The sequence below is a fragment of the Eptesicus fuscus genome, chromosome 6, assembly GCF_027574615.1.
Source record: "Eptesicus fuscus isolate TK198812 chromosome 6, DD_ASM_mEF_20220401, whole genome shotgun sequence".
NCBI lineage: Eukaryota > Metazoa > Chordata > Mammalia > Chiroptera > Vespertilionidae > Eptesicus > Eptesicus fuscus.
Window position 1 is genome coordinate 29293839 of NC_072478.1, and position 25942 is coordinate 29319780.

At 57.8% G+C, this 25942-nt stretch overlaps 2 protein-coding genes across 7 annotated transcripts; one reads left to right on the top strand and one right to left on the bottom strand.

Moving 5' to 3' along the window:
- SPPL2B (signal peptide peptidase like 2B) lies at positions 1-20895 on the bottom strand. Of its 6 annotated transcripts, XM_028159279.2 has the most exons (16): positions 20793-20895; positions 15982-16101; positions 14939-15121; positions 14274-14363; positions 13256-13395; positions 12560-12702; positions 12263-12359; positions 10855-10971; positions 9044-9125; positions 7284-7358; positions 7132-7194; positions 6956-7055; positions 6462-6539; positions 2930-3090; positions 1702-1867; positions 1-1336 (listed from the first exon to the last, which is right to left on the bottom strand). In XM_028159279.2, exons 1-16 carry the CDS (start codon positions 20877-20879, stop codon positions 1185-1187), a joined length of 1854 nt encoding a protein of 617 aa, XP_028015080.2. In that variant the 5' UTR covers positions 20880-20895; the 3' UTR covers positions 1-1184. The 6 variants fall into 6 exon arrangements, with proteins under 6 accessions (XP_028015080.2, XP_054573509.1, XP_028015076.2 ...); XM_054717534.1 differs by having other exon boundaries at positions 1-1867; positions 14939-15109; XM_028159275.2 differs by having other exon boundaries at positions 1-1867; positions 12560-12699.
- Positions 20861-25643, top strand: LSM7 (LSM7 homolog, U6 small nuclear RNA and mRNA degradation associated). Its single transcript, XM_008150809.3, has 4 exons — positions 20861-21042; positions 21129-21219; positions 23283-23354; positions 25368-25643. The coding sequence occupies exons 1-4, from the start codon at positions 20878-20880 to the stop codon at positions 25508-25510; spliced, it is 471 nt and encodes a 156-aa protein (XP_008149031.1). The 5' UTR covers positions 20861-20877; the 3' UTR covers positions 25511-25643.
- The last annotated feature ends 299 nt before the right edge of the window (positions 25644-25942 follow it).

The following is a 25942-nucleotide window of genomic DNA, read 5'->3' on the forward strand; positions in this document are numbered from 1 at the left end:
TATCAAAAGCTGTTTAATTATAAGATCTGAATAGAAGCAAGGCCAAAACTGCAAACAAAAACTGTAGGAACTAACATCGCCTTCAAATCCCGTGACATTTGTCTAATTTCCAAAACAAAAGAGATTCCCGTCTTTGACACCGATGTACGAAATGGCTTAGATTAAGGCGCAGGCCGAGGTCAGACAGGGTCCACGTGGGTCCTTTGCCCAGGCCGCCCAGGGCTACATCCAGGTCCCGGCCCCCAAGGAGCTCCCGTGGGGCCAAAGGTCCAGCTGCTCTCCCTCCCGGAGAAACACAGGGAAACGGGTGGAAGACATCTTGTTTTCTGAGGAATAAAATGTCTCCCTTGAGAAGTGTGGCTAACAAAGGGGGTTTGCCAGTCTGTCTGGCGCTGGTATTTTTGGAGTGGATCATGGTTTGGCCCGTTCCCATGGTCTACAGGACGCAGGACGGGACCACATGGCTGGAAGGTCTGTGCCTTCACGTCACTCCGACGGAAAATCTTCTGAACACGAGTCTGGAGGTTGCATGGACGGACAGGGAGGAGCAAGGTCCGAGGGCCACAGACAGTCCTGGCGGTCGGTAGCCCCAAGGCACCTGCCATTCAGAGTGGTGGTGACACATGCAACACGATGGTGGACGGAGGGTGCCGGGAATGGGGCCTCTGGGCCAGCTCCACCACGGCGTGTCGTGAGGTTCAGAGGTAGAAAACAAATGCAGTTCCGAATTATTCCCCCACGTTCCAGAAGCTCCTCGCAGATGCTCGCCTTCTCGTGCTGCAGCTGGAGGCCAGGGAGTGGTGTGCTGGAATGCAGTCAAGAACGTGCAGATGCCCGTGATGTGGAAAGGGAAGCCCAGTCCCTCTGTGCTGAGGCAGCGGAGCCGACACCAAGGACAGAGCTGGCTGTTGAGGGCTCTGGGGTGTCGGGCCCTGTGGACCCCACGGACCTGGCCACCCGGCCTGGTGCCCATCCTGCCGCCAGGAAGGGCAGTCCAAGAGAGGCGACACCACTGGAATTTTGGAAAGTCGTGGCTGTTTATTAAGACATGGAGGGGTTGGACGGAGCACAGGCTGCAGACGCTCCCAGGCTGACCAAGGAACCAGGGTCAGGCTCAGACCAAGAGCCCCTGTCCATTCACCACCAGCTTTGCCGGCAGCTCTTAGCCCGGCTCCCCAACCTGTTCAGACCCCAGGCCAGCTGGGCTGAGGGCCTGAGTCCACACCTCCAGGCTGGGCTTTCGGCATCTGGACCAGCTGCGCTGCAGAAGGAAATCCATGGCCTTCGGGGGCAGACCACTCCCCTCCGGCCCAGGACAGGGCATCTCCAGGGGAACCTGAAGGAAGCAGCAGCATGGTGTAAGCACCAAATGTGGCAGGTGTGCAGCCATCAGTGGGCAGAGGTGACGCGCCTGCCCTTTCTGAGGTTCCCCCGAGACTCCGACTAGGAAGAGTATGGGGCTGGGATTGCGGGACGGGGACCTCGGCGGTCCAAGGGGTTGCGGTGGCCACTTGAGCTGGGAGCAGGGCTGAGGTCCAGGTGTGGCTGGGCTTGAGGAGGCAGAGATGTGAGCATCGGCCAGACCAGAGCACCGAGTTGGGGGAATGGCAGGTCCAGTCTTGGAGGGACGGCGAGGGACTGAGGCTGCACTGTCCTCAGGGGTGTGGCTGGCAGGACTCACGGGTTCCTGGGTGGACATACCGGCCACATCCTGGGGATCAGCCAGTTCTGGAGGCTGCTCTTCGGGCAGTGTGGGCTTGACCTGTGCTTCTCCTGGAGGCTGCTGGGAAAACACAACCTCGGAGTCTTTCAGAGGCTGTGGGCCTTCGGCTGAGGCTGGCACCCAAGGAGGCTGAGGTAGATCCTTCTGGAAGAGGAGAAAGCCAGTGGTAAGGTGTGGGCGAGGCCAGTGGAGCCTCAGGGGAGGAGAAGCAGGAGTCACTGTGCCCAGAGGGTCAGGCTCTAGGCCGGGGGCCATTTGGATATTTATAATTTACGGGCCACACAAAATTATCAACTTAAAAATTAGCCTGCTATAGTTAGTCAAACACTTAATTAACTCACCCCAACGCGGTGGCAGGGCCAGACCAAATGATGTTGCAGCCCTTACACGGCCCATGGACAGACGTTCCCCCTCCCTGCTCCGGGCCCAGTCCCACCGGCCAGCATGCAGGCCGCAGGAGGGGGACCAGCGCAGAAACCTGACTGACATCACCGGCTCGTTCCCCACGCCTGAACCTCCCAGCGCCAGCTCACCAGTTCTGTGGCAAAGCCAACGCCGTGGGCACTGACCCGGGAGGCCTTCCCCAACGGCCTGGGGAAGGGTCTGGCTCCCGGGGGCTAATGTCAGACCTGGAGCCCTGGCCCTTTCTGGGGTAATACCACACCCAACGGTACCGCTGAGTGTGCTGTGTCACACTGTGGGGAAGCCCCACGGATACCCCCTCCTTTGGGCCGTGTGCTGGGCTGACCTACAGGCGAGGAAGGCTGGGCTGGCACTCTCCCTGCTGTCACTCCTTCATGGCTGGGCCTGAGGTGTCAGGTCCCCTGCAGAGCCCAGAGCCTGAGCCGTGACAGCTCTTGCCCTGGCAGAGGGGCTCCGGTGCACCCCCTGGGCCTAACACTGCATTCTCCATGGTGAAAGCCAATACCCACGCAAGTGGGGTGCTACTGTGCTGTGGGACCAGCACCTGCCTCGGGTCACAGCTCGCATGGCAGCCACACACTGTCCCCTCCATGGGGATGGCTGAGCCACCAGAGCAACATGGACACAACACCCAAATCAACATCTTCTGGAAATGGGGAGACACCAACACAGGAGGGGCTGCGGGGTTTAGTTGTAAAACTAGAGGCTTTACTCAACTTTAATTCTAGTTAAGGCTTATGGGCTATTATTTCTCGCAGACAGTCATAGCAAACTGGTATTCACCGCAAAGCCACTGCCCGTCCAGAACATGCCCAGCTCCCCGCGCCACAGGGCCAGGGCGCCACTGGTGATCAGTGTGCAGGGCACCAGGTAGAGGAGGGCCGGCTGGCCACGCTGCATGAGGGCCAGGGCCATGAACGTCACCAGGAGGCCGATGCCATAGGCTGGAGGGACAGAGATAAGCAGTGTGTTATCTGGGCCAGGGGTCCCCAAGGCCACACCCCCCCCTCGAAGGAATGCTGGGAGCACAGGGTACCAGACATGACACAGGGACAAGCAATGAGATTTGGGTACTTCCAGAAGTTAATGGAACCTTCTGGCATCTTCCAGGACATATGGCCCACCTAGTCCTGAGAGGACAGGCAAGACAGGAGTCAGGTTTCAATGAGAAGACAGGAAGAGCTGAGGATGGAGAGAAGACAGGACATTGGGGAGGGGAGGGGACATTGGGGAGGGGAGGGGACATTAAGAAGGGGAGGGGACACTGGGGAGGGGAGGGGACACTGGGGAGGGGAGGGGACACTGGGGAGGGGAGGGGACACTGGGGAGGGGAGGGGACACTGGGGAGGGGAGGGGACATTGGGGAGGGGAGGGGACATTAAGAAGGGGAGGGGACATTGGGGAGGGGAGGGAACACTGGGGAGGGGAGGGGACATTAAGAAGGGGAGGGGACATTGGGGAGGGGAGGGGACATTGGGGAGGGGAGGGGACATTGGGGAGGGGAGGGGACACTGGGGAGGGGAGGGAACACTGGGGAGGGGAGGGGACACTGAGGTGGGGGAGGGGAGGGGACATTGGGGAGGGGAGTGGACATTGGGGAGGGGAGGGGACATTGGGGAGGGGAGGGGACATTAAGAAGGGGAGGGGACATTGGGGAGGGGAGGGGACATTGGGGAGGGGAGGGGACACTGGGGAGGGGAGGGGGACATTAAGAAGGGGAGGGGACATTGGGGAGGGGAGGGGACATTGGGGAGGGGAGGGGACATTGGGGAGGGGAGGGGACACTGGGGAGGGGAGGGGACATTGGGGAGGGGAGGGGACACTGAGGAGGGGAGGGGACACTGGGGAGGGGAGGGGACACTGGGGAGGGGAGGGGACATTGGGGAGGGGAGGGGACACTGGGGAGGGGAGGGGACATTGGGGAGGGGAGGGGACATTGGGGAGGGGAGGGGACATTAAGAAGGGGAGGGGACATTGGGGAGGGGAAGGGACATTGGGGAGGGGAGGGGACATTGGGGAGGGGAGGGGACATTAAGAAGGGGAGGGGACATTGGGGAGGGGAGGAGACACTGGGGAGGGGAGGGGACACTGGGGAGGGGAGGGGACATTGGGGAGGGGAGGGGACATTGGGGAGGGGAGGGGACATTGGGGAGGGGACACTGGGGAGGGGAGGGGACATTAAGAAGGGGAGGGGACATTGGGGAGGGGAGGGGACACTGGGGAGGGGAGGGGACATTGGGGAGGGGAGGGGACACTGGGGAGGGGAGGGAACACTGGGGAGGGGAGGGGACACTGAGGTGGGGGAGGGGAGGGGACACTGGGGAGGGGACACTGGGGAGGGGAGGGGACACTGAGGTGGGGGAGGGGAGGGGACACTGGGGAGGGGAGGGGACACTGAGGTGGGGGAGGGGAGGGGACACTCGGGAGGGGAGGGGACACTGAGGTGGGGGGGAACACTGGGGAGGGGAGGAGACACTGGGGTGGGGAGGGGACAGTGGGGAGGGGAGGACGACTGGAGATGAGGAAATCCCGGAGCTTTCTGATCAGCAGTGGCAGCTGTGGGAAGGGTCTGGAACCACAGAAGCACCTGAAGAGTTGTGAATATGCCCAAATATCTCATTTTTATAAGCTTTTAGTTAGAAATATAATTTTGAATTACAATAATGTACACACAGAATTAGGAAATCAAATCTCTGATAACCTAATCATGACCCCGGAAAAGAATGATTTATTCCCATGAGCCTCTTGGTGAAGCACGGGGAGTGACGTCTGCAATTCGCTCTCACAGCTCAGAATAAACCTGCATTACATGTGCGTGAGTGTGTCTATGTGGCCACGTGTGCACACACATGCAGAGAGAGAATAAAGTGAGGTAACTGGAATGAAACATCAACCGCTGGGCACTGAGAGCGGAGTGTGGAGTCGCTTGGACTAATCTCACAGCAGTGATCTTGGAATTATTTCAAAGGACAAAGTTACAAGAAAAGCAGCCTTTAACTGGAAGCTTCCTCCAGAGCCCAGAGCCCGTGTCCAGCATCCACCTGGGCCCTGTCCTGACCTCACCCCGCAGTCCCAGTGGTGCGCTCGCCCAGGCAGGGTGCCTATGCAACCATGTCGACGCCCATGTGTCCTAAGAGTGACTTCACAGGCAGACGCTGGAAGGACGCAGACGTCTGGCAGCTGTGTACGATCTAAAGGGCTCCAAGGATGGAACTACGGGAACCTTCTGGCACACTGGTCTAGACAAGGAAGCCCCCGCCACTGTGTCTTTACAGAGCAGTTTTGAGGACGGTAACTTGGAGAAATGTTCACATACAATGAGCCAGCAACCGCAGGCACCAGGGTGGGCAGGACCAAACTGTAATGACCCCAAAATGTGCCTGAAGGCCAGCCTGTGCCCTCTTGTGCTACAGTGACATCTACAAGGCCCCTCCACTGGTGTAGAAGCTGCCAGGCCTGTGCACTCTGCTCTCTGCCCATGACAAGGGGCAGGGGGCAAGGGAACACCAGCTGGCTCTCCTGCAGAAGCAGGCAGGTGTGTACAAGAGCAGGTGTATGACGCACTTCTCTTCCTCGAGAGCTGGCAGGGTGGGGACAAAAAAAAGGATTTTTTAAATCCTTACCAGAGAATATTTTCCCATTGATTTTGAGAGAGAGTGGAAAGGAGGGGAGAGGTGGAGAGAAAGAGGAGAGAGATCAATGTGAGAACACGGCCGGTCCTCACTGGAGCTGGGTGTGAGCCAGTGCCCATGGGAAGGGCCGGGAGCTGTGCATGGTCTCTAACAGCTATTATTGCTATTTCACAGGTGGCCATCAATTGGTTGCTTCCTGCACACATCCCAGCCCCAGTCAGGGCTGGGGATTGAACCTGCAACCCAGGTATGTGCCCTCGACTGGAATCGAACTCGAGACCCTCCAGTCCACAGGCTGATACTCTTAACTGCTGAGCCACTGGCCAGGGCTAGCTGGAAAATTTTTAAAAGCAATCAGGGCTCAACAGAAAATGAGAAAATATCACCTTTGTGTCATTGGCTTTGGAAATAAAAGAAACCAATGAAAGGGAGGGAGGGAGGGAGGGAGGGAGGGAGGGAGGGAGGGAGGGAGGGAGGGACCAACGGAAGACAAGCAAGAAAAAGAGAAAGACAAAAGGGACACAAGAGAAAAGAAGAACAACTGCGACAATCACAGAAAAGTGAGAGAAAGGGCTGTGCAGTGAGCAGAGGCTGTGCCGCCCCCTTCCCACCAGCTCCGTGAGCCGCTGAGAAAGGATGGGGGTCCGAGGGCCGCAGCCTGGCCTTCCCAAGCCGGTGCTTACCGATGGTGCAGGCCACAAAGTAGACCCTGGACGACTGCACCTGGATGTCAAACCTGTGGCAGTACGCCACGAGCAGCCCTGGGGGAAGAGAACACGGCCAGTCCTCACCGGAGCTGGGGGAGAGCCCCGTGGGAAGGGCCGGGACTGTGCATGGTCTCATCTAACAGCCATTATTGCTGTTTCACAGGTGGCCACACTGCCGGCTCAGAATGGCGCTGTAACCCGAGACCCTGGGCCAGTGCAATACCACAGCATGGAGGGGCAGGGAGGGGGACCCTGGGGCGCAGTGGCTGTCAAGGCCATACTCTGTCCTGGGTAGCCAGCCCCAGGCAGGCACGTCTGTGTAGTCACGACCCACAGAACAGAGCCGTCCCCAGGGCCGACGTGGGGCTACCTCGACCGTGCACCACCTACCGGCCCCCAACCCAACACCACCAGGACCCCTGGGTGCCCTCAGGGCTGAGGGTGACCCACCCACATGTCAGCCCCTGTACCTGGGACCAGGATGTCCCCAAAACCCAGGAGGGAGAAGGGCCGGTCACACAGGGCCAGTGGCGAGGCGTTCAGCCTGGGCACCTTCAGGACCATGGGCAGCTGTGGGGAGAGGAAGCAGCACCTGCAGACCAGGCCACGCCAACAGCTCCCCTCCAGCCACCAGGGTCTGACATACCTTCTCACGTGTGGCCGAGTCCGCAGGCCCGGTCGCGACTTCCACCATGATACTGTTCCCGCTCTAGCACAGGAGAGCCACATCAGCGTGGGGGCGTGGGGCATGGGGTTCAGGCAGTGTGGGAGGGCAGGGCAGGGGTCAGGGGCTCCCACCTTGGTCAGGAAGGGCGTGATGAACACGAAGAAGATGTCATAGATGAACAGCACCATCAGCAGCAGCGTGCAGGCCTGGGGAGAGACGTCCTGAGGGGCCGCCCAGGGCTCCCAGGCACACAGACCCCCCGGCACAGACCCACAGAGATACCCCCACACCCTTGATTCCCCTCACAAGGCTCAGACTATTCCCACTGGGATGAAGCCTTTCTGAGCGTCTGAACACCTGCCCAGGCCTTGGCAACAGGAGCCGAGGGAGCGTCCAGAGCGACGTGCAGTGGAGGGCTGGGCAGAGCCTGAGGCACTTTCTCCAGGTCTCCCAGTCGTGGGAAAGGTGGCCGGGGTGAGCAGGTGGGAGACATACGTTCCGTGATGGGTCTAGGGAGGTGATGCCCTTCACCTTCCTTCCCCATGTGTTTCTAAGTTTTTTTCCACCAGGTCTTATAGACAACTAGAGGCCCGGTGCACGAAATTCGTGCACGGAGAGGGGTTGTCCCTCAGCCCAGCCTGTACCCTCTCCAATCTGGGACCCCTCAAGGGATGTCCGACTGCCCGTTTAGGCCCGATCCCACGGGCAGTCGGACATCCCTCTCACAATCCAGGACTGCTGGCTCCCAACTGCTTGCCTGCCTGCCTTCCTGATTGCCCCTAACCGCTTCTGCCTGCCAGCCTGATCACCCCCTAACCACTCTGCTGCCAGCCTGTTTGCCCCCAACTTCCCTCCTCTGCTGGCCTAGTCACCCCTAACTGCCCTCTCCTGCAGGGTTGATCACCTCCAACTTCCCTCCCTTGCAGGCCTGGTCCTTCTCAACTGCCCTCCCTTGCAGGCCGGGTGCCTCCCAACTGCCCTCTCCTGCTGGCCATCTTGTGGTGGCCATCTTGTGTCCACATGGGGGCAGGATCTTTGACCACATGGGGGCAGCTATATTGTGTGTTGGAGTGATGATCAATCTGCATAGTACTCTTTTATTAGATAGGATAGAGGCCTGGTACAGGGGTGGGGCCAGCTGGTTTGCCCTGAAGGGCATCCTGGATCAGGTGGGGGTTCCCTTGGGGTGTGGGGCGACCTGAGCGAGGGGCCTGTGGTGGTTTGCAGGCCGGCCACACCCCCTGGCAACCCAAGCGGAGGCCCTGGTATCTGGAATTTATTTTCCTTCTACAATTGAAACTTTGTAGCCTGGAGTGGAGCCAAGCCTGGGGCTCCCTCCGAGGCCGGCAGCCATTTGTGTTGGGGTTATAATTGAAACTTTGTTACCTTAAGCGGGTGGGCCCAGCCAGGGTGTTCGGAAAGCTTTGCTTCCCCTGTTGCCGGCGGCAACCCTGGCCTGCTCTCTCAAGCTCCATTCTGCTGCCATTTGTTTGAATTTGTTTACCTTCTATAATTGAAACTTTGTAGCTTGAGTGGAGGCTTAGGCCTGGCAAGGGCAGGCGGAAAGCTTGGCTTCCTCTGTTACCTAGGAAACCTTGCTCTCTGTGGCTGTAGCCATCTTGGTTTGGGTTAATTTGCATGCTCGCTCTGATTGGATGGTGGGCGTGGCTTGTGGGCGTGGCCTGTGGGTGTGTCGGAGGTATGGTCAATTTTCGTATTTGTCTATTATTAGATAGGATTATTAGATAGGATAATCTCAGGCCCCAGGCTCAGAGGAGAAGGCCAGGACAGAGCTGGGTGGCAGGCAGGTCTGGCCGCTCAAAGCATGGGGCTGACACAGAAAAGGCCCTCAGGACTCGGGCTCCCCAGGGTCCCACCCCGGGGTCCTCACCTTGAAAGTGGGGAGGCGGATGGTTTTTAGCATGTAGAGACAGAAGGCAATACCCAGCGCATCCTGAAGGATCCAGGCCCACCTGGAGGGCAGAGCAGAATCATTTGCGGGGACAGGCTCCATCAAGAGCCACTACCTATCCGGTCCCTCCCTACTCAGACACCTTACCCACACCACGCAGTCTGAAACACCCCGCACTGGGCCTGGCCTCACCTTATTTCGAAGGCTCAGGCACTGTCTGAGGGTTCCAAAACCTGGGGGACGGACCCCACTTCATTGGGACAGGTGGGGCAGTGATGGATGACAGGGCAGAGGATAAATGAACCCTCCACTCTGACACCAAGAGGCCAGAGAAAGACAGACAATGCTGGGCCCTCTGTCTCTCTACAGTGGTGGCTTTCATACCCAGATCACAGGATGGGGTGAGAAACCTGTGCCCAGCCAGGTTACATACTCTTTCAGCCCCGGGGGAAATTAGGGCTCAGACCCACGGGGCAGGCTCTGAGGATGAGCATCTGGAGTCCCCCGAACAGTCCCATGGCAACAAGCAGCAGAGGCAAGACCCATCTCAAATATCTGCATTAACCCAACACCAGGGCGCTGCCATCCCACAGCCACACTCCTGGACCTGCACATCAGATTAGATCTGTGCTGTGAAGGCCTCACATGGAGGCTCTAAGAAAGAACCAGCCTGATAGAGGGGCCAGCGGGCACAGGGGGCATTCACTGCCCGAGGCCTTGGGGGTGGTAGAGCCCCCACCTTGCAGCCCTGCCTGGGCTGTCCTCCCCCTTCCTGCCTCGCCCTGCACCTTGGCCAGGGCTCTGCCTGCCCACCTCACTCATCGGATGCCTCAGACAAGGGATCGAACGTCTCCCCGCCAGGGCAGGCTGAAGAACAGGGCAAGTTCGAAGGTGGTGGGTGGGCACATGTTGGCCGCGGGCACCCAGGGGTGCAGGAACCACGGGCCCGTTCTAATTTTATACAACAGAGAAGTGTCTTGGCTTAGATTTAACTGTGAGAATTCAGGTTCTCTTTGTGTACAAAGGACTCAAAATATTTTCCCATTTTCCTTCTGCCACTTAAATCTGTTATGGCTCCAAAAGGAGGTGCCGCCAAGAACATTTAACTGCCTTGGGAAAGGCTCGTTGAGAGCTGAGAGCGCCAGATGGTGTCAGCGATAGCAGGAGGGGGCTGGGCGGGAACAGGCCTGCTCTGTCCTCCTGGTGCAGCCCGGGCTCCAGGCCACAGGGCAGGCGCTGCCTTGCAGGGGAGGCCGAGCTTAGGGTAGCAAGTGCTCGGAGAAGCCAGCCAGCCTCCCTGAACCATCCGTGAGGGTGCTGGCTGAGCACACCCCTTGGGCACCACCTCGGGAGCAGTGGGGACAAGTGGCGCCAGGGACAGCGTCCCCTCCTGCCGCCCAGGGCCCCATTGAGGCTGTCCTGGAGAACACAGCTTGGGGTGCCCAGGCCAAGAGGGTTTGCAGCACCTCACATCCAGATCCAATCACTGTTCATGTGGCACCCAGACAAGTCAAATGAAACTAGACACAGGAGGCAAGCAGGGCAGCCACGGCTGGGCAGCCGTCAGCTGAGCCCCGTCAACACCTGGACGCCACTCAGCCACTGCTTCCAGAGGACGGAAAGGAGGGCTTTTGATAACCAAGGAGGTGAACTGGCTCCAGGTGCCCCCAAATGGCCTCCCGGGAGGTACAGGAAGACTGCAGTCCAGCACTCAGAACATCTGAGGACAGCCCTCAAGGGGGCGGGAGGGGAGGGCTCCTAGGCCCTAAGACCTAGGGGGCTGTACTCACTGGTCCTCATTCCGGAAGACTGCCCACACCACACTGACACCCACGCAGAACAAGGCCAGGAGCAGCATGCGGACCTGAGGGCACTTGTGGAAGTAGGGCAGGCTGCTGCTGCAGACCCTGAGACGGGTAGGGGAGAAGGGGCAACTGTCATGGGCAGCATGCCCCTCACCCCCCAAATGACCTCTGACTCTTCCACCCTTGTTCCCACCCAGCACCCAGAAGGGTCATCTCAACTCCTACCCGAAAGCCCCTCAGCCCCAACAAGCCCGCTGCCCAGGCCTCCTGCTGTCCTCCAGGCTCGGCTCTCAGAGGGGCCACTCACCACCCTGCCCACCTGGCCCTGCCCTCCTCCACTTCCCGTTCTCTGTTAAGCCCACCCACAATTCCCCTGAGGTTCCCAAGAGCAGAGGAAGTCAGGCGGGGGCAGGCACTTAGGGTGAGCAACCCTTGGCCAGTTTCCAAGCCAGCCTGCCCACAAGGAGCTCAGGAGAGCCCATGGGAGCCCTCAGCTCAGTACCATGCCTCCCGGCCTGTCCCAGGTCCCCACCTCTCACCCTTGTATGGCAACCTTAAAAGGTCTCATCTGCCCTAACCGGTTTGGCTCAGTGGATAGAGCATCGGCCTGCAGACTGAAAGGTCCCAGGTTCGATTCCGGTGGGACTTGACTTCCGGTCAAGACAGGTCAGACAGGCCTGGGCCAGGGCATGTACCTTGGTTGCGGGCACATCCCCAGTACGGGGGTGTGCAGGAGGCAGCTGATCAATGTTTCTCTCACATCAATGTTTCTAACTCTCTATCCCTCTCCCTTCCTCTCTGTAAAAAATCAATAAAATATATATTTAATTTTAAAAAAAAGTCTCATCCCCCTTGTCTAAACCCTTGAGTAGCTGCCCATCTACCCTATAACAATCGAATTGGGCCTCTGGCAGCAGGGAGCCTCCAGGGCTGAACCACCAGTGCATCCAGCCAGGTGGCCCAGCCCTGCCCTGCCCTGCCTGGCACCCCTGCCCAGTGCCCACATGCACCCACATCATCCCACTCGGGCCCTGTGTCCCCACTGGGCCTGTCTGCCCTGGAATGGAAGGTGGGGAGAGGGAAGCCACTCAAAAGAGGCCTCGGGAGGACTGAGAAAGCCCACTCACCTCCCCATGCTCCCAAGGCCCATGAACACCCAGCAAGCACTGAGCGAGCACCTGCCATCAGCCTGTGCTGTGCAGACTGGCCAAGGACCACGGAAGAGGGGGGAGCGGGGGATCCTTGAATTATGGAAGCAGAGCTTGGAGCCTCAGGGGCCAGAGGACGGGAAACAGTAGTGGGGCCAAGGAGAGGCTGTGGTGTAGGACCTCAAGAACAAAGCCGGGGGCAAGGGGCCGAGTGGGCTGGGCAAAGGCCACCTGAGGAAGCTCACCTGCATTTGCCAAAGGGCAGCCTCTGGACCAACGGCGACAGGCAGCTGTAGAGGCCCGTGGAGGAGGCCAGGCAGAAAATCCCAATGATCACGTAGACTGCAGAGCAGGGTGGCAGTGAGGGGAAAGGCGGGCTGCGGGGTCCCAGCACACCCCCAAGAAGGGCCCCGTGCACTCTTGCACTTGGGCAGGGTGACCTTCCCGCGGCAAAGGGAGGGGACAAACCCACCCGGAAGCCCTCCTTTCGCCCTGCTGTCCACTGGACTTCTCCAGAGGAGCCACAGCCCGCGGAGACGCACCAAGGTGGTCGTAGAAGTAGTACAGGAGCACCAGCATGGAGCAGCACATGACCACAAAGACGCAGGTCATGACGGGCGTCACGTCCACAGCCTCGTCCTCCTGCTTCTCAGGCTCATCATCCCGCTTGTGCTTCATATACCTTCTTGAGAAACACGGCTCATGAGGACACCTGGCCAGCTGGCACAGCGCCAAGGACTAAGGGCCACAGAGACTGGGAAGGACTGGCAGAGACAGCTCACCTGTTGGCCGGTCCGCCCTCCCCAGACCCACTATGTGTCCACAGTGCCCCTCCAACAGGAGAGCCAGACCTGCCCCTTGGACCTCACATCCTTGTCCAGGAGCTCAGGGTCCTCGCAGACAAGACTCCTGCAGGTGGGCTCCCGGTCACCCACTATGAGATGCCCTTGAACACTGCTGAGACTACCCACAGGCCCCGTCTCCTGAGTGCGCCCCGGGCGGGGACGGCCTGGGCTCGCATCCCAGTGCCAGAGCACAATCTCGGGGAGCAGGACCCAGAGGGCCTTTGGCTGGGTCTCCCAGGTATTCACAGCAACTGTATTCCAGAAGGTTCTCTGGGGGTGTGGACACTTCTCTTCTGAGCAGTCCTGTTACTCTCACGTTTTCACTCCCCGGCATCAGTTAACACACGTGCACACATGTACACACATGCACACACACAAAGGAAGGGTACCTACTTCTTCACGTCCCGGCTCCCAGCCCAGTAGCCCCCCAGGGCAACGGTGCCGACGGCCATGATGAAGATGATGACCATGTTGTAGTCCAGCATGGGCTCGTGCGGGGCATACAGTGCTGCTCTCACCGACCGGCCAAAGTTCTGCCTCGGAGAACACATCAGAGTTCAAGGCCAAGGCCCCTGCCCTGTCTTCTTCCACCATTCCTGACCCCAAAGCAATCAGCTCTGACGTAACAAGCTGTGCATGAAGACAGACAAGCAGCCCTGCGTGCGAGAACGCAGCCCCGAGCCGAGATGTGCGCGTGCTTGCATGAGGGCGCACATCACCTGTGTCACATCAGGTGGCCCATGGGGACCCTCGGGGAGAGGTGTGAGGCCTGCGCTTACTGTGAACTTCTGGAAGTTTCACAAAGATGGAGATTCTTGTTTACTTATATAATGACTAGAGGCCCGGTGCACAAAATTTGTGCACAGGTAGAGTCCCTAGGCCTGGCCGGCAATCAGGGCCGATTGGGGCCTTCCTTCCATCTCCCAGCTGCTGGCCGGGGCCTTCCTTCATTCTGCGCCACCCCCTGGTGGTCAGCGCACGTAATAGCAAGCAATCAAACTCCCAGGGGGACACTTTGCATATTAGGCTTTTATATATATATAGATGCTCACCCTGCTCCAGACCCAGCTCCCCAAATCAAAGATGAACATGGGCCTCGGGTCAGACAGGCCTGGGCCAGGAGTGTGCAAGCAGCAGCGAGGGAGCGATGCTCATTCTCCATGTATGGGAGCGCCAGGCTGGCCAAGCCTGGAGCCTGGGTTACTCTAACCAGCTGCACAGGGCACTTCAGGGCCATGGTCTCCATTCCTGGCATTAGATGGCCCTGGAGGCTACCCTCACGATGTGGCTGACTCACAGTGGGCAAGACCCACCCCTGGCCAGCCCCAGACAGGATGGCCTTGTCACAGGCCCTGCCCATGACCTACTCAGGCCCAGGGCCCAACAGATTTCAAGGGGAGGGACACCCTACCTTAAAAATGTCCAGCATGTCTTTGTAGCTGAGCAGGGCCACGGGAATGCCGATCTCCTCATACTGCGTCTTGTTGCCTCCTGGGGGGACCTGGGAGTCCAGAGGAGGCAGATCTGCTGACTGACCAAGGCCTACCCAGGATGGCACAAACAGCCAACCCCTCCAGATGGCATGGCCCACAGAGCTAGCTAGCCCTCTCTCTAAGGAAGGGTTAGATTCCCTCGTGTGTGCTGGGTCATCAGGTGCCAGCACAGGAGGGGGACACACCAGGAGGGAGGCCTACAGGATTGGCACCACCCACTAGGGGAGGAAAACCTAGCCCTTCACTCAAACCTTGGGATCAGGAGCCAATCCACCCTGCTAGGGGCCTGAGGAGAGGCCGGCAGGTGGGCCCAGCCACCTGCTCCTTAGAAGTCACCCTCAGAGCTCTGCCTTGAGGCCCTGTATCCCCCAACCCACAGGACTGCTCTGGGATAAGCCCCCTCCAAGATGAGGGTCCAAAGGCCTGAGTCCACAGCCGGTCAGCAAACCAAACTTCTCTCCTGGCTGTGGCTGCCCGTTCCTGGCCAGTCCCCATGCCCACTTTGGTTGGGGCCCAGGGGCTCCTCCCGGCTTCCCTTAGGGCACCTCCAACCCTTGCCCTCGGTAGGCCCAGGCAGCTGTACCAGGGTCTCCTTGCTGACGATGAGCAGCCCGTGTGCCCCGCTGCCCTGGGCCAGCCTCACTTTGTCGTAGAAGGTGCAGTTCCCCCGAGCCACCAGTGGTATCTGGTTGCTGAAGCCTTTGGCAGGGAGGTCGGATGCAGAGCAGAGCATGGAAGTCGTCCAGTCCCTCAGCTGCAAGAGAGACTGAGGGAAGGCAGAGCTCATAGGAGCTGTTCTGGAGGAGTCAGGGCGGGCCCCAGTCCTCACGGGAACCAAGGCATCGGAGAAACCTGCCCAGCTGTGCTGAGCCTTCAGTATCCAGATCACCACAGTGAGCGCCATCCTGATGCCCCCTCCCCTTAGGTCCCACTGGACTTCAGGCCCTTGCACCAAGAAAGGATGTGAGGTGGAGGGTGGGCAGGGCCTGCAGACACATATACCAAACGCAAGGCAGACAGGAGGGACAGGTGGTGTGCGCTCAGAGCAAACCCCTCAGAAATCCTCCCTGCATCTCCAGATCCACCTCCAGCATCCATTATGGATGGGATACAAGGGGCAGGAGCGCCAGCCTCTGTAGTGAGAACTCACCCACAAGAGCATCCTCCGGGTCCTCTGAGTGGAGGAGGGAGGCCAGACCAGGGAGAGGGGTCTCCTACAAGAAGAGCAGAGCCCTTGCCCCGCCCTCTGCTGTCACTCCTCTCGGGATCCCTCTGGCAGCCAGCCCCCATCCAACACATGAAAGCCTGGCTGGTGCCTCCACCAGAGGCATCTCTAGATAGCGCTCCAAACAGATGCCTTTCATTCATGACCAGAGAGGTTAACGGGCCCCTTTAGGGCTGCCCAGAGGCCTCTCCAGTGTGACCAGACCCCACCCCATAGCTCCCAGCTGAGGTCCTTCGAAGCTCTTTCCCCCAGCTGGCTCTCTGCAAGGGAGAGTCTCTTCAAGGGCCCCTCTGGACACTGGGCAGAGGGGTGGAGGGATGACAGCAAGACAGACAAGATCCCAAGCGGAAAGGGGTGCTCAGAGCCACCCTTGCCAGGAGGGCCACCAGTCCAATACTCACCGCCTTGCTGAGGTCGTGCGGTAGGTGGGCCCACTGTGGGTTGTAGAGGATGCAGTAATCCTTGCCTTTGGGGCCCCCCATCTCGGAGACCACGTGTACCATGCCATACTCACAGGCCACCTGGAGCAATGGGGCAGGGGGCAAAGAGCTCAGGGCAGGGGCCTGACCATCCATGACATGGGGTCCAAGTTAAAGGAGGACACTTGTGAAGGCTGGGATGGTTTCTTCCCTGACAGGACAGAGAGGACACACACAGAAGTATCTCAGGATGGAGAAAAAGAGGGGGGACAGCGAGTACAAGGACAAGTCTCCCTAGGCAGACCTGGGTGTGACCTCAGCCCTGTCAGCACCCAGCCACGGGCACACACCACACCCACAGGCCCTGGCCCCTCCTGGCCCCTGGGCTCTGTGGAGCTCAAAGGGCCTGTCTGGACCCTGATCAAGCTCTGCACGCTTCGGGCTCCTAGGCCTGCCCTTCTGTAGCTCTCGCTCCCCTTGGGCTATAAGCACCTCCAGACAGAGCTGGAGAATGCACCCCTGGGTTCCCCAAGTCTGCCACAGAGACAAGCAGGTGGCAGCTGCTCCCAATAAAGGACACATGATGGGGACAGTCATCACCTGGCACCGTGGAACCCACACCGTGGACAAGGCTTTGCCAAGGTGAGGGAGGGGCAGGGGTCTCTGATTTGGCCAAGGATCCTGACAGACTGTGAGCTCCAACTCCAGGCCTGGAGCACCAGGTCTCAGACAGCTGGGCCCTCGCGAAAGCACGGCCAGGCCAGTCCGAGAGCTTCCTCCCCTGGCCCTGGTCACCTGGCAGTGGTGGCAGCATGGAGGAAAGCCCAGAGGGCCCCAACCTTCAAGTCTGAAGGCTGACACCAGGCGCTGGGTGCGAGTCCCACTTTCCACAGTCCCCAACTGCCACTGTTCCAGTCAGCCCATCGGCTCTGACACTTCCATTTGCCACCCTGAGTGAGGCGCTGCCCGCCAAAGCAATGCTTACATGGTGCCAAGCTTTCAGGGCCACCCAGCTTTCTGGGAGGGAAGGGCAGGAAGGTGGACTGCCTGGGTCCAACCCAAGGTCTCAGAGCACTTCACTAAGGCAGCATCCTGCCATACCTGCCTCTGTTCCCGGAGAAACCTCACACACCTCACGTCACCTCATTCCCTTCACCAAAGGCAGAATTAGGAGACCCCTCTTCCAGGTTCTCCCACCAGACTGCCCCCCAAGAGTGGCCTTCATCCTGGCCCTAAATACTGTACCTGGCATATGCTCCCTCCAATGCTCAGAGCCCCTGGCACCTCCTCACCTGGGACCACGTGGGGAGCAGTAGAGTCCCTCAACCTCAACAGAGCCAGAGAATGCACCCCTGGTTTCCCCAGAGTCTGCCACAGAGACAAACAGCCCACCTTCTGTGTTTGCAAATAAAGTTTTTTTTTATTTTTATTTATTTATTTATTATTATTATTTTTTAATATATTTTATTGATTTTTTTACAGAGAGGAAGGGAAAGAGATAGAAAGTTAGAAACATCAATGAGAGAGAACCATCCATCAGCTGCCTCCTGCACACTCCCCATTGGGGATGTGCCCGCAATCAAGGTACATGCCCTTGACCGGAATCGAACCTGGGACCCTTGAGTCCGCAGGCCGACGCTCTATCCACTGAGCCGAACCGGTTAGGGCTGCAAATAAAGTTTTAATGGAACAGAGCCACCCTATGCCAGTATGCAGGGCCTCTGGCTGTTCTCAGCTGCCACTGCTGAGTTGGGCAATTGCTTGCAAAGCTGAAAATATGCACTATCTGGCCCTTTCTGGAAAATTTGCTGAACCTTGATCCATGGGAGCCAGGCTGATGATTAAAATTGTCATTTATGTAAAATGGAAGTGAATAGAAACTGGTTCTTTTTTTAAAAGCTATTTAAGCCCAGCCGGTGTGGCTCAGTGATTGAGCACTAGCTAACCTATGAACCAGGTCAAGGTTCAATTCCTGGCCAGGACACCTGCCTGGATTGTGGGCTCGATCCCCAGTGGGGAGTGTGTAGGAGGTAGCCGATCAATGATTCTCTTTCATCATAGATGTTTCTATCTCTCTCTCCCTCTCCCTTCCTCTCTGAAGTCAATATATATATATATACACACACACACACACACACACACACACATACATATGTGTGTGTATTCCCTCCCCCCCCACAAGCACACTTCATGGACTTTCCTCCCCACAATCTGTACAACTAAGCCTGTGCTTGAATCAAATGCCAGAGAGATCACGGTTTCACTTTGATTACAGTTCCCTCATCCTCTTGAGTTAAAGGAACTGGGAGAAGTTCTTCAAAAGGGCCCAGTGATACAAGTGCCCATGTTCCAACACAGCCTATCCCAATCTAGAGAACCAGAAACAGTCAAGGCTACCAAGGACAAGCCATCTTCTGACACATCCCATTCAGAGTAGGTCCAGGAACTCCCGAAGACACTATGCTTAAGGATTACTGTGAAAGCATCCACATCAGGGGCTTTGAGAGACTAATGGGTCCAGGCTGGGGCAGTCTTCCTTTCTCAGAAGATGTGGTGAGTTCTGAGGGTAGAGAAATGAGGACCCAGATGCTTGGAAAGAGAGGTTTGGGTATAGGACAGTGTGAGGAGCGGATGGGGACAGGTGGAGGGGGCACAGGTGCAGGAGGGGCAAGGAAGCAGGTGGAGGAGAGGTAGGGAGGACAGGTGCAGGCCAGGCAGGAGGGCACTAACGTTAGTTAAGACCTGATGAGTAAGAGCCTCCATCTGGTCTTTCTGTACATATCCCATAGCAACTGAGAAAGGTGGGTCTATTGGGGAAAGTGAATCCCTCACTGGATCACAACATGGTAGCAAGTGAGTGTAGGGCTGTCAGCAAGCTCCCCACCCCCTCCCACCCAGTGGAGAGCTAGGGTACTGGAGGAACCATAAAGAACCACACCCAGCCAAGGAGGGGTGCTGCGTCATCTCAGGGCGTATTTCCAACAGGGTTCTGCTCTGGAAAGAGCAGTCCCAACGGTGCTCCTCACTCTCTCCACCATCCTCCTGATTCTCCACACTCAGGATAAAGTTCAAACTCCTCAGCCTGCCTAAGTCCAAAGGCCTCAACACCATGACCTTCTACCGCCTGGCTCTGACATGCCCAGCCTGTCCCCTGGACCTCAGCCTAGGGAGGTCACACGCAAGGCCTGCCCTTTACCCTCTGCCTAGAGCTGCTCCCACTGCTGGCCCTGCCCCTGCCCTCCAGCTTTGGGGGGAACCCCAGCCCGTCTTCAAGTGCACCTGAAGGAACTCCTTTAGGCTGACATCTTTCTCGGGATGCAAGCATCAGACTACCCTACACATCAACCACAGCAGAGCCCTCATTGTCCCCAAATAAGTCATCAGCTCTTACACCTCCACCTGGCTCACGCCACTCCCACCACCTGTCCCATCCTCCCTCAGCCTTCAAGACCTGGCAAACACCGCTCAGGCCCCTGCTTCTGAAAAGCCTTCCCAGGCAAACTGAATCACACTTCCTTCATGGTGTTTCCAGGACTCTTCATAGCCCTCTCGCTTTGCCCTCACCAAAATATCTGGAGAACCCAAACCCCGCCCTCAAACTGCTCAGACCTCAAACTGGTAACTAAACAGGCAGGCGTACAAGGGGCTGGCAAACAGACGGGAGGGGGTATCCTAGAGAGTTTGGGGAAGGCACAGTTAAGCTGAGACTGGATGGATGACCAGGGTGGCCCAAGGAAACAAAAAAATAAATAAATAAAAATACAAAAACAAACAAAAAGAACAAAGAGCAGAGTGCTTCAGTTAACTAGAGCTGGAAAGGGAGAGACGCCAGATCACAGAGGCCTCCCAAATGCACCGGGAGGCCATCGGCAGTCTCTCATCTGGACGTGACAAGAGCTGACACACTTTGAAAGAGATCATTACTGCTGTGTTACGAATGGACCGGGACTGTGGGGGACAAAAGTGGCCACGGGAGGCCGTCAGCCACCCGCCCTGAGCTACAGGAGAGGTGGCAGTGGGGTAGCGTGAACAAGTCAAGGTTAATGACCGTGTCTGTAGGGCTGTTAGGGAAACCAGTCCCTGAGCTGCTGAACCCGGAGGAGAGGGAGGATTTGGAAATAAAAGACGCACGCCTGACAATGTGCACCAGCCACTTCGTGGTCGGTCCCTCACTAGCACCTGAGACCCTTAACGGTAAGGGACGAAGTACCATGCGGCGGTTCATTACCCCACGCACCATCTCGCCGAGTCCACGCTGCACCCTTGGCTCCTTTTGGAGAGGAGCAACTGAAGCCCAAAGCGAGGAACTCCCTGGCCCAAGGTCACGTTGTACAAGTGAGACGGAAATTCGACGCCCCGTCCAGGGTTCCTGGCCGCTCCCCCGACACTGCCTAGGTGTCGCGCTGGACAGCTTACCACAACCACCAGGGTGGGCGCTGGCACCGCACGTAAGGGGAAACTGAGGTCGGAGAGGGGCAGCCACCTGGCCAAGGCAGACAGGAGCGTCCCTGGCAGCGGTCGCAGGGCCGGAGGGCGGGGGAAGGTCCCCCAAACTTCAGACCCGCGTAGAACTGCGCGACGATACAAAGGGCTTTCGAGGAGGAGAAGGGAACCGGGCCGGGGACAGGCCCGCAAGGTCACGGCGGGGCTCCGGGCCCCAGAGCCGCCCGCGCGGGGACGCGTGTCCCCGAGGCTGCCCCCAGGCCGGGACGGGCGGGACGTGCGCGCGGCAGGGTACCGAGAGGCTGGGTCACCGCATCCGGCGGGACCAGCGGGACGGGCGCAGCCCTCACCTGGGCCGCGAGGAGGAGACAGGCCGCCGCGAGCCACGCCAGCGCCGCCGCCGCCGCCGCCGCCGCCGCCGCCGCCGCCGCCGCCATGTTGGCGGGTCCCAGCCACAGGCGTCGCCAGATGTTTCCCAGCAACGCCCCGGCGCGCCGCGTCGCGCAAGCGCACTGCATGTGCCGCGCTAGCGTGCGGAGCGGGGTCAAAGAGCACGGGGGCGGTGCCTCCGCTGAGCCGCGCGGCGCGTGCAAGATGGCGGTGAGCGCGGTGGGGGCCGGCGAGGGCCGGCGGGGGCCGCGGGGCCGGCCGCGCTCCCCGCCTCACGCGCTCTGCTTCCCCCGCAGGACAAAGAGAAGAAGAAGAAGGAGAGCATCTTGGACCTATCCAAGTACATCGACAAGACGATCCGGGTGAAGTTTCAGGGAGGCCGCGAAGGTGAGGCACCCGCTGCTGCACCCCCTAATGACTTACGGGAAGTAGTGAGGGGCAAGAGTGACAGCTGATGCCCGGGCACCGCCTAGGCACTTCGCCCGGATAACTCGCGCAGGCTTCCTAGAGACGCCGGCTGGTCGGTGCTGCTATGCCCCTTTGCAGCTGGGGAAGCTGAGGCTGGGAACGGGGACTTAACCCAAAGCCACAGCGGTGCACCTGGGGCAGGGATGCAAGACTGCCTCCTGTGTGGTTCCGGCGCTGCAGCTCCTCACTGACCCCCCTCACCAGTGTTCCTAAAGATCCGCAGTTAACTTTGGGGCCCAGATGTTCTTGGTTGTGGAACCAACACGGTTCCTGGACACCGTGGGTTGTTGAGCGCCATTCCTGGCCTCGACCCACTGGGTGCTAGGAGCATCCCTTGGGCTTTTTGTTTGCTTTAAATAGTTATCTACCTATCTATAATATATAAAAAAGCCTACACTACCAGTCGACCGGTACCTATGACACGCACTGACCACCAGGGGGCAGATGCTCAATGCACAGGCATGGAAACATGGAACAGACTGATGAATCTCAGGGGGTAGGGGGAAGGAGGAGGTCAGGAAGAAATTAACCAAAGATCTTATATGCATACTAGAGGCCCGGTGCACAGATTCATGCACCGGTGGGGTCCCTTGGCCTGGCCTGTGGGTCCTCTAGTATTTTTAATGATTTCAGAGGGGAAGGGAGAAGGAGAGAGAGATAGAGACATCAATGATTAGAGAGAATCATTGATTGGCCGCCTCCCGCACACCCCCCACTGGTGATCAAGCCTGCAACCCGGGTATGTGCCCTGTCAGGGAATCGAGCCCTTACTTCCTGGTTCATAGGTCAAGACTCAACCACTGAGCCGTGGGGGCCGGCATGCTGGCAGCATCCCTTAGTTTTGACAACCAAAATGTCTCAGACATCGCCCAGTGTCCCCTGGGGGCAGAATTGCCCCTTTGAGGCCAGAGTCCAACAGTCAGTCTCCACATATGGGGCAGAGGGACCTGTTAAAAACAAATCAAATCTTGTTCGCTATTCAGCCCTCTGGGGGCTCCCTCTTTTCCAGGGGTAAATACAAACCTTTGGTACCTCTGAGTAACTAATGGGGCTCTCATCTGCCACTGGGCTATAAAGGCACCTGTTTTCTCTGCCTGGAGTGCTGTTACCAGGTTAACTGCCAGAGTCATTTTCCTGCTCTCAACTCAAGGTTTTGGCTCTGGGAAGCCTTCCCCGACCCTCCACCTTCCCTGAGGCCTCTTTGTTATAATTTCCTGGTAGTACCTGTCAGTTTGCAGCTTTATGTGTAAACATGGTGCTTAACTTTGCATCTGCCACTGGAATCTAGTGAGGAGAAGGCAGTGCAGTACCTAGTCCCTGCCTTTCAGGGGAAGTGGGCACACAGCGTGCTGACGTAGTTGGGTATCTGCTTCCACCGGGCGAAGAGAGGAGTTGGAAAAGAGGGGTGGGAGTTGGAGCATCACAGGCAGAAGCACAAATGAGTGTGAAGGTCTGCAGGCCAGAGAGAACAGTTGAGAGAGGCAGCAATGAGCAGGAAGGATGGATGGCCTGTCAGGGGCACTGGGGGCTCACCCCCCTCTCTGGTGCAAAGATACGTCACTTGGTCAAAGAACCATAATTTATGATGCTTGGGGTTTTTTGTTCAGTTTTTTTTTAATCCTCACCTGAGGAGTGAGGATATTGTTTCCATTGATTTTTAGAGAGAGTGGAAGGGACGGGGGAGGAGGTAAGAGAGAGAAAGAAATATCAATGTGTTAGAGACACATCGATTGGTTGCCTCCCACTCAAGCCCCATCCAGGGCCAGAGGTTGAACCTGCAACCTAGGGAGGTGCCCTTGACCAGGAATCGAGCTCGAAACCCTTAGTCCACGGGCCGAAACTCTAACCACTGAGAGGTAACATTCACATAACAAAATTAACCATTTTAAGGTATGCAATTTAGTGACATTTGGTACCTGCCTCCTGAACCACTGTTGGTCTTACACCTTTCCATCTCTTCTCTTCTTGGTGATTCCTACAAGCCAGTGGAATCCTGAAAGGGTTTGACCCACTCCTCAACCTTGTGCTTGATGGCACCATCGAATACATGAGAGGTGAGTGCAGCCAGCGGGATTGGAGGCCTCCAGGTCTTGCGGGGCCTTTCTTGCTGCTCCAGGCCCTGCCATCTGAATGGTAAATGTGGTCCTTGTAGACCAGACAGCTGCCATATATGCTTCCTCTTTCACTGTCCCAGCATTCCAGACAAGCTCAATACACCATCCACTCAGAGACTTAAGGGATGCTGGAAGTGTTTTGCTAATCCACCATTACTGATCCTGACACACTTGCTGCCTGGCTTGGTTAGAAAGATGCCAATTGGCCCTGGCTGGGTAGCTTAGTTGGTTAGAACATCGTCCCGATACACCAAGGTTGCAGGTTCAATCCCCACTCAGGGCACATACAAGAATCAACTAATGAATGCATAACTAAGTGGAATAACAAATTGGTGTGTTTCTTTCAAATCAACAAATTAAAAAAAAGAAATGCCAACCTACTCTAGGGCTTGGTCAGCCCCCTGTCTCCTGCCATTCTCATGTATTACTTCTGCAGCTGACAAAGGGTCCCATTCCCCTTATACCATGCCCCCCAGTCCCTGTACCCCTAAATCGCAAGACCATCCATCTGCAGCAGCACATATCAGTCAGGCCACCCCTGACCCATTAGCCAACAAGTTCTTTTTGTTGTTTTTTTTTTTTTGTTAATTTTCACCCAAGAACATTCTTCCATTGATTTTTAGAGAGTAGAGGGGAGGACAAGAGAAGAGAAACATGGATGTGAGAGACACATCGATTGGTTGCCTCCGGCATGCTCCCCAACTGGGGCCTGGATTCAAACCTGCAACCCAGGTACATGCCCTTGACTGGGAACTGAACCCACGACCTTTCAGTGCATGGACCAATGCTCTGACCACTGAGCAACACCTGCCAGGACAGCCAACAAGCTCTTCAACTCAGCTTGATCCAGGCATTAGGGGATGCCAACACCTAGGAGGGAGGGAGGGTCTTGCTCCTCATGGGACCATTAATGCCTTGAGACATAGGTTGCTCTGGTGAAAAGTTATCACAGCCACACAAGAGTGTCACTGGGCCACCGAGCAGAAACATGGTCAGCCCAGTTGGTGAATTCCAGGAGGCCTCTCGCTTTGCCCTCATTTTTTCTCTTCCTGCCTGGGTCCACCCAGAGTCCTAGCACTGCCACCTTGGATGGATGAATTTCCTTGTCTATAAGACAGAGCCACCACCTGGGGCCAGTGGGGAAACGGGGCCAGCTCAAGCATGCAGAGCGCTGAGGGCCGGTTGGCCTGGGAGGTGTGGCTGCTGCTCCCTCTGCAGAGCCTCTCCTACCAGGGTGCTGCCTCACTTGCTGAGCAAGGCTGTGTCCCCTCCTCTCAGTCCAGAACAGCCCCTCGGGGAGGCCCGGACGCACAGGGTATGGGAAGGTCAGGCCCACACAGCTGTTGTCCCTGCAGGATCGGAGGGTGGACGGTGGCCTCTCACATGGGGTCTCTGATGTCACTGCGCCACCTGGTCTCCCCTCCCCCACATCCTTCAGTAATAGTAATGGGGACGTTTGGTCACTGTGACCTCAGAAGAGCTCCCCTGGAACTTACTGTCACTTCCATGGGGTCCCTCTCGCTCTGCTGTTAACATCTTTGACAGGGTGAACAGTGGCCCCGCAGGGCTTTCACAAATCTGTGTTCCGGCGGCCTGTCTGATTACATAGCCCCAGGGTCTCTGCTGGCTCAGGTGCCCGTGCCCCCAATTAGCTTCGCTACCCAGCATCCCTGCGGTCCCCTGGGCCTCCGTGTACTCATTTGCAGAATGAGGGCAGGCTTCAGATGGTGGGTTCCAGAACTCTGCTCGTCCGTGGGCCACTGCAGGGAGAAGGGCTGCCTCTCTGGCTTTGGGAGGCGTTGGGCCTGCTGCCCTGGCCAGCATGTCCCCTCCAAAGCCCTGGATGGAGGGATGGGGGAAGCGATCAGAGGACCCTTGGATTCGGATCTTCAGACCCCATCCTGCCCCAGGCGTGGTCTCAAGTTCTCACTCCTGCCCTCTCTTCCTCCGCAGACCCTGATGACCAATACAAGCTTACAGAGGACACGCGCCAGCTGGGCCTGGTGGTGTGCAGGGGCACCTCAGTGGTGCTCATCTGCCCGCAGGATGGCATGGAGGCCATTCCCAACCCCTTCATCCAGCAGCAGGAGGCCTAGCAGGCGGAGGGCGCAGACACGGATGCCGGCAGACTTGGAGCTGTCCCTCCTGCCTTCAATGCTGCCCGCAGAAATGGAACTTCCCTTTTTGTATAGGTTATTTTTTGTTTTCTTAATAAAATTGCAAATCTCTTATTTCCAGGAGCCCCAGAATCTTGCTTTCAACCTTGATTTTCTGGCAAAGCTTGGTCACAGGGATTCAGTTCAGCCGAGTTGCCAAGCGCCAGCCTTGGTCAGTGATGGGGACTGGGGCATTCCAAGATGACTGAGCACGCACCGTCCAGGCTGGGGGATAGGGACTTGTGAGGCTGGAGCCAGGAGCAGACATCCCAGGCCAGCCTGTGGTTCCAGGAGGGCGTACCAGCCGCCAGCCTTCTCAGTAGGCGGGTCCCAGCAGCCTGTCTCTGCTCCTCTGCTTTGTCCCTTCAGTGC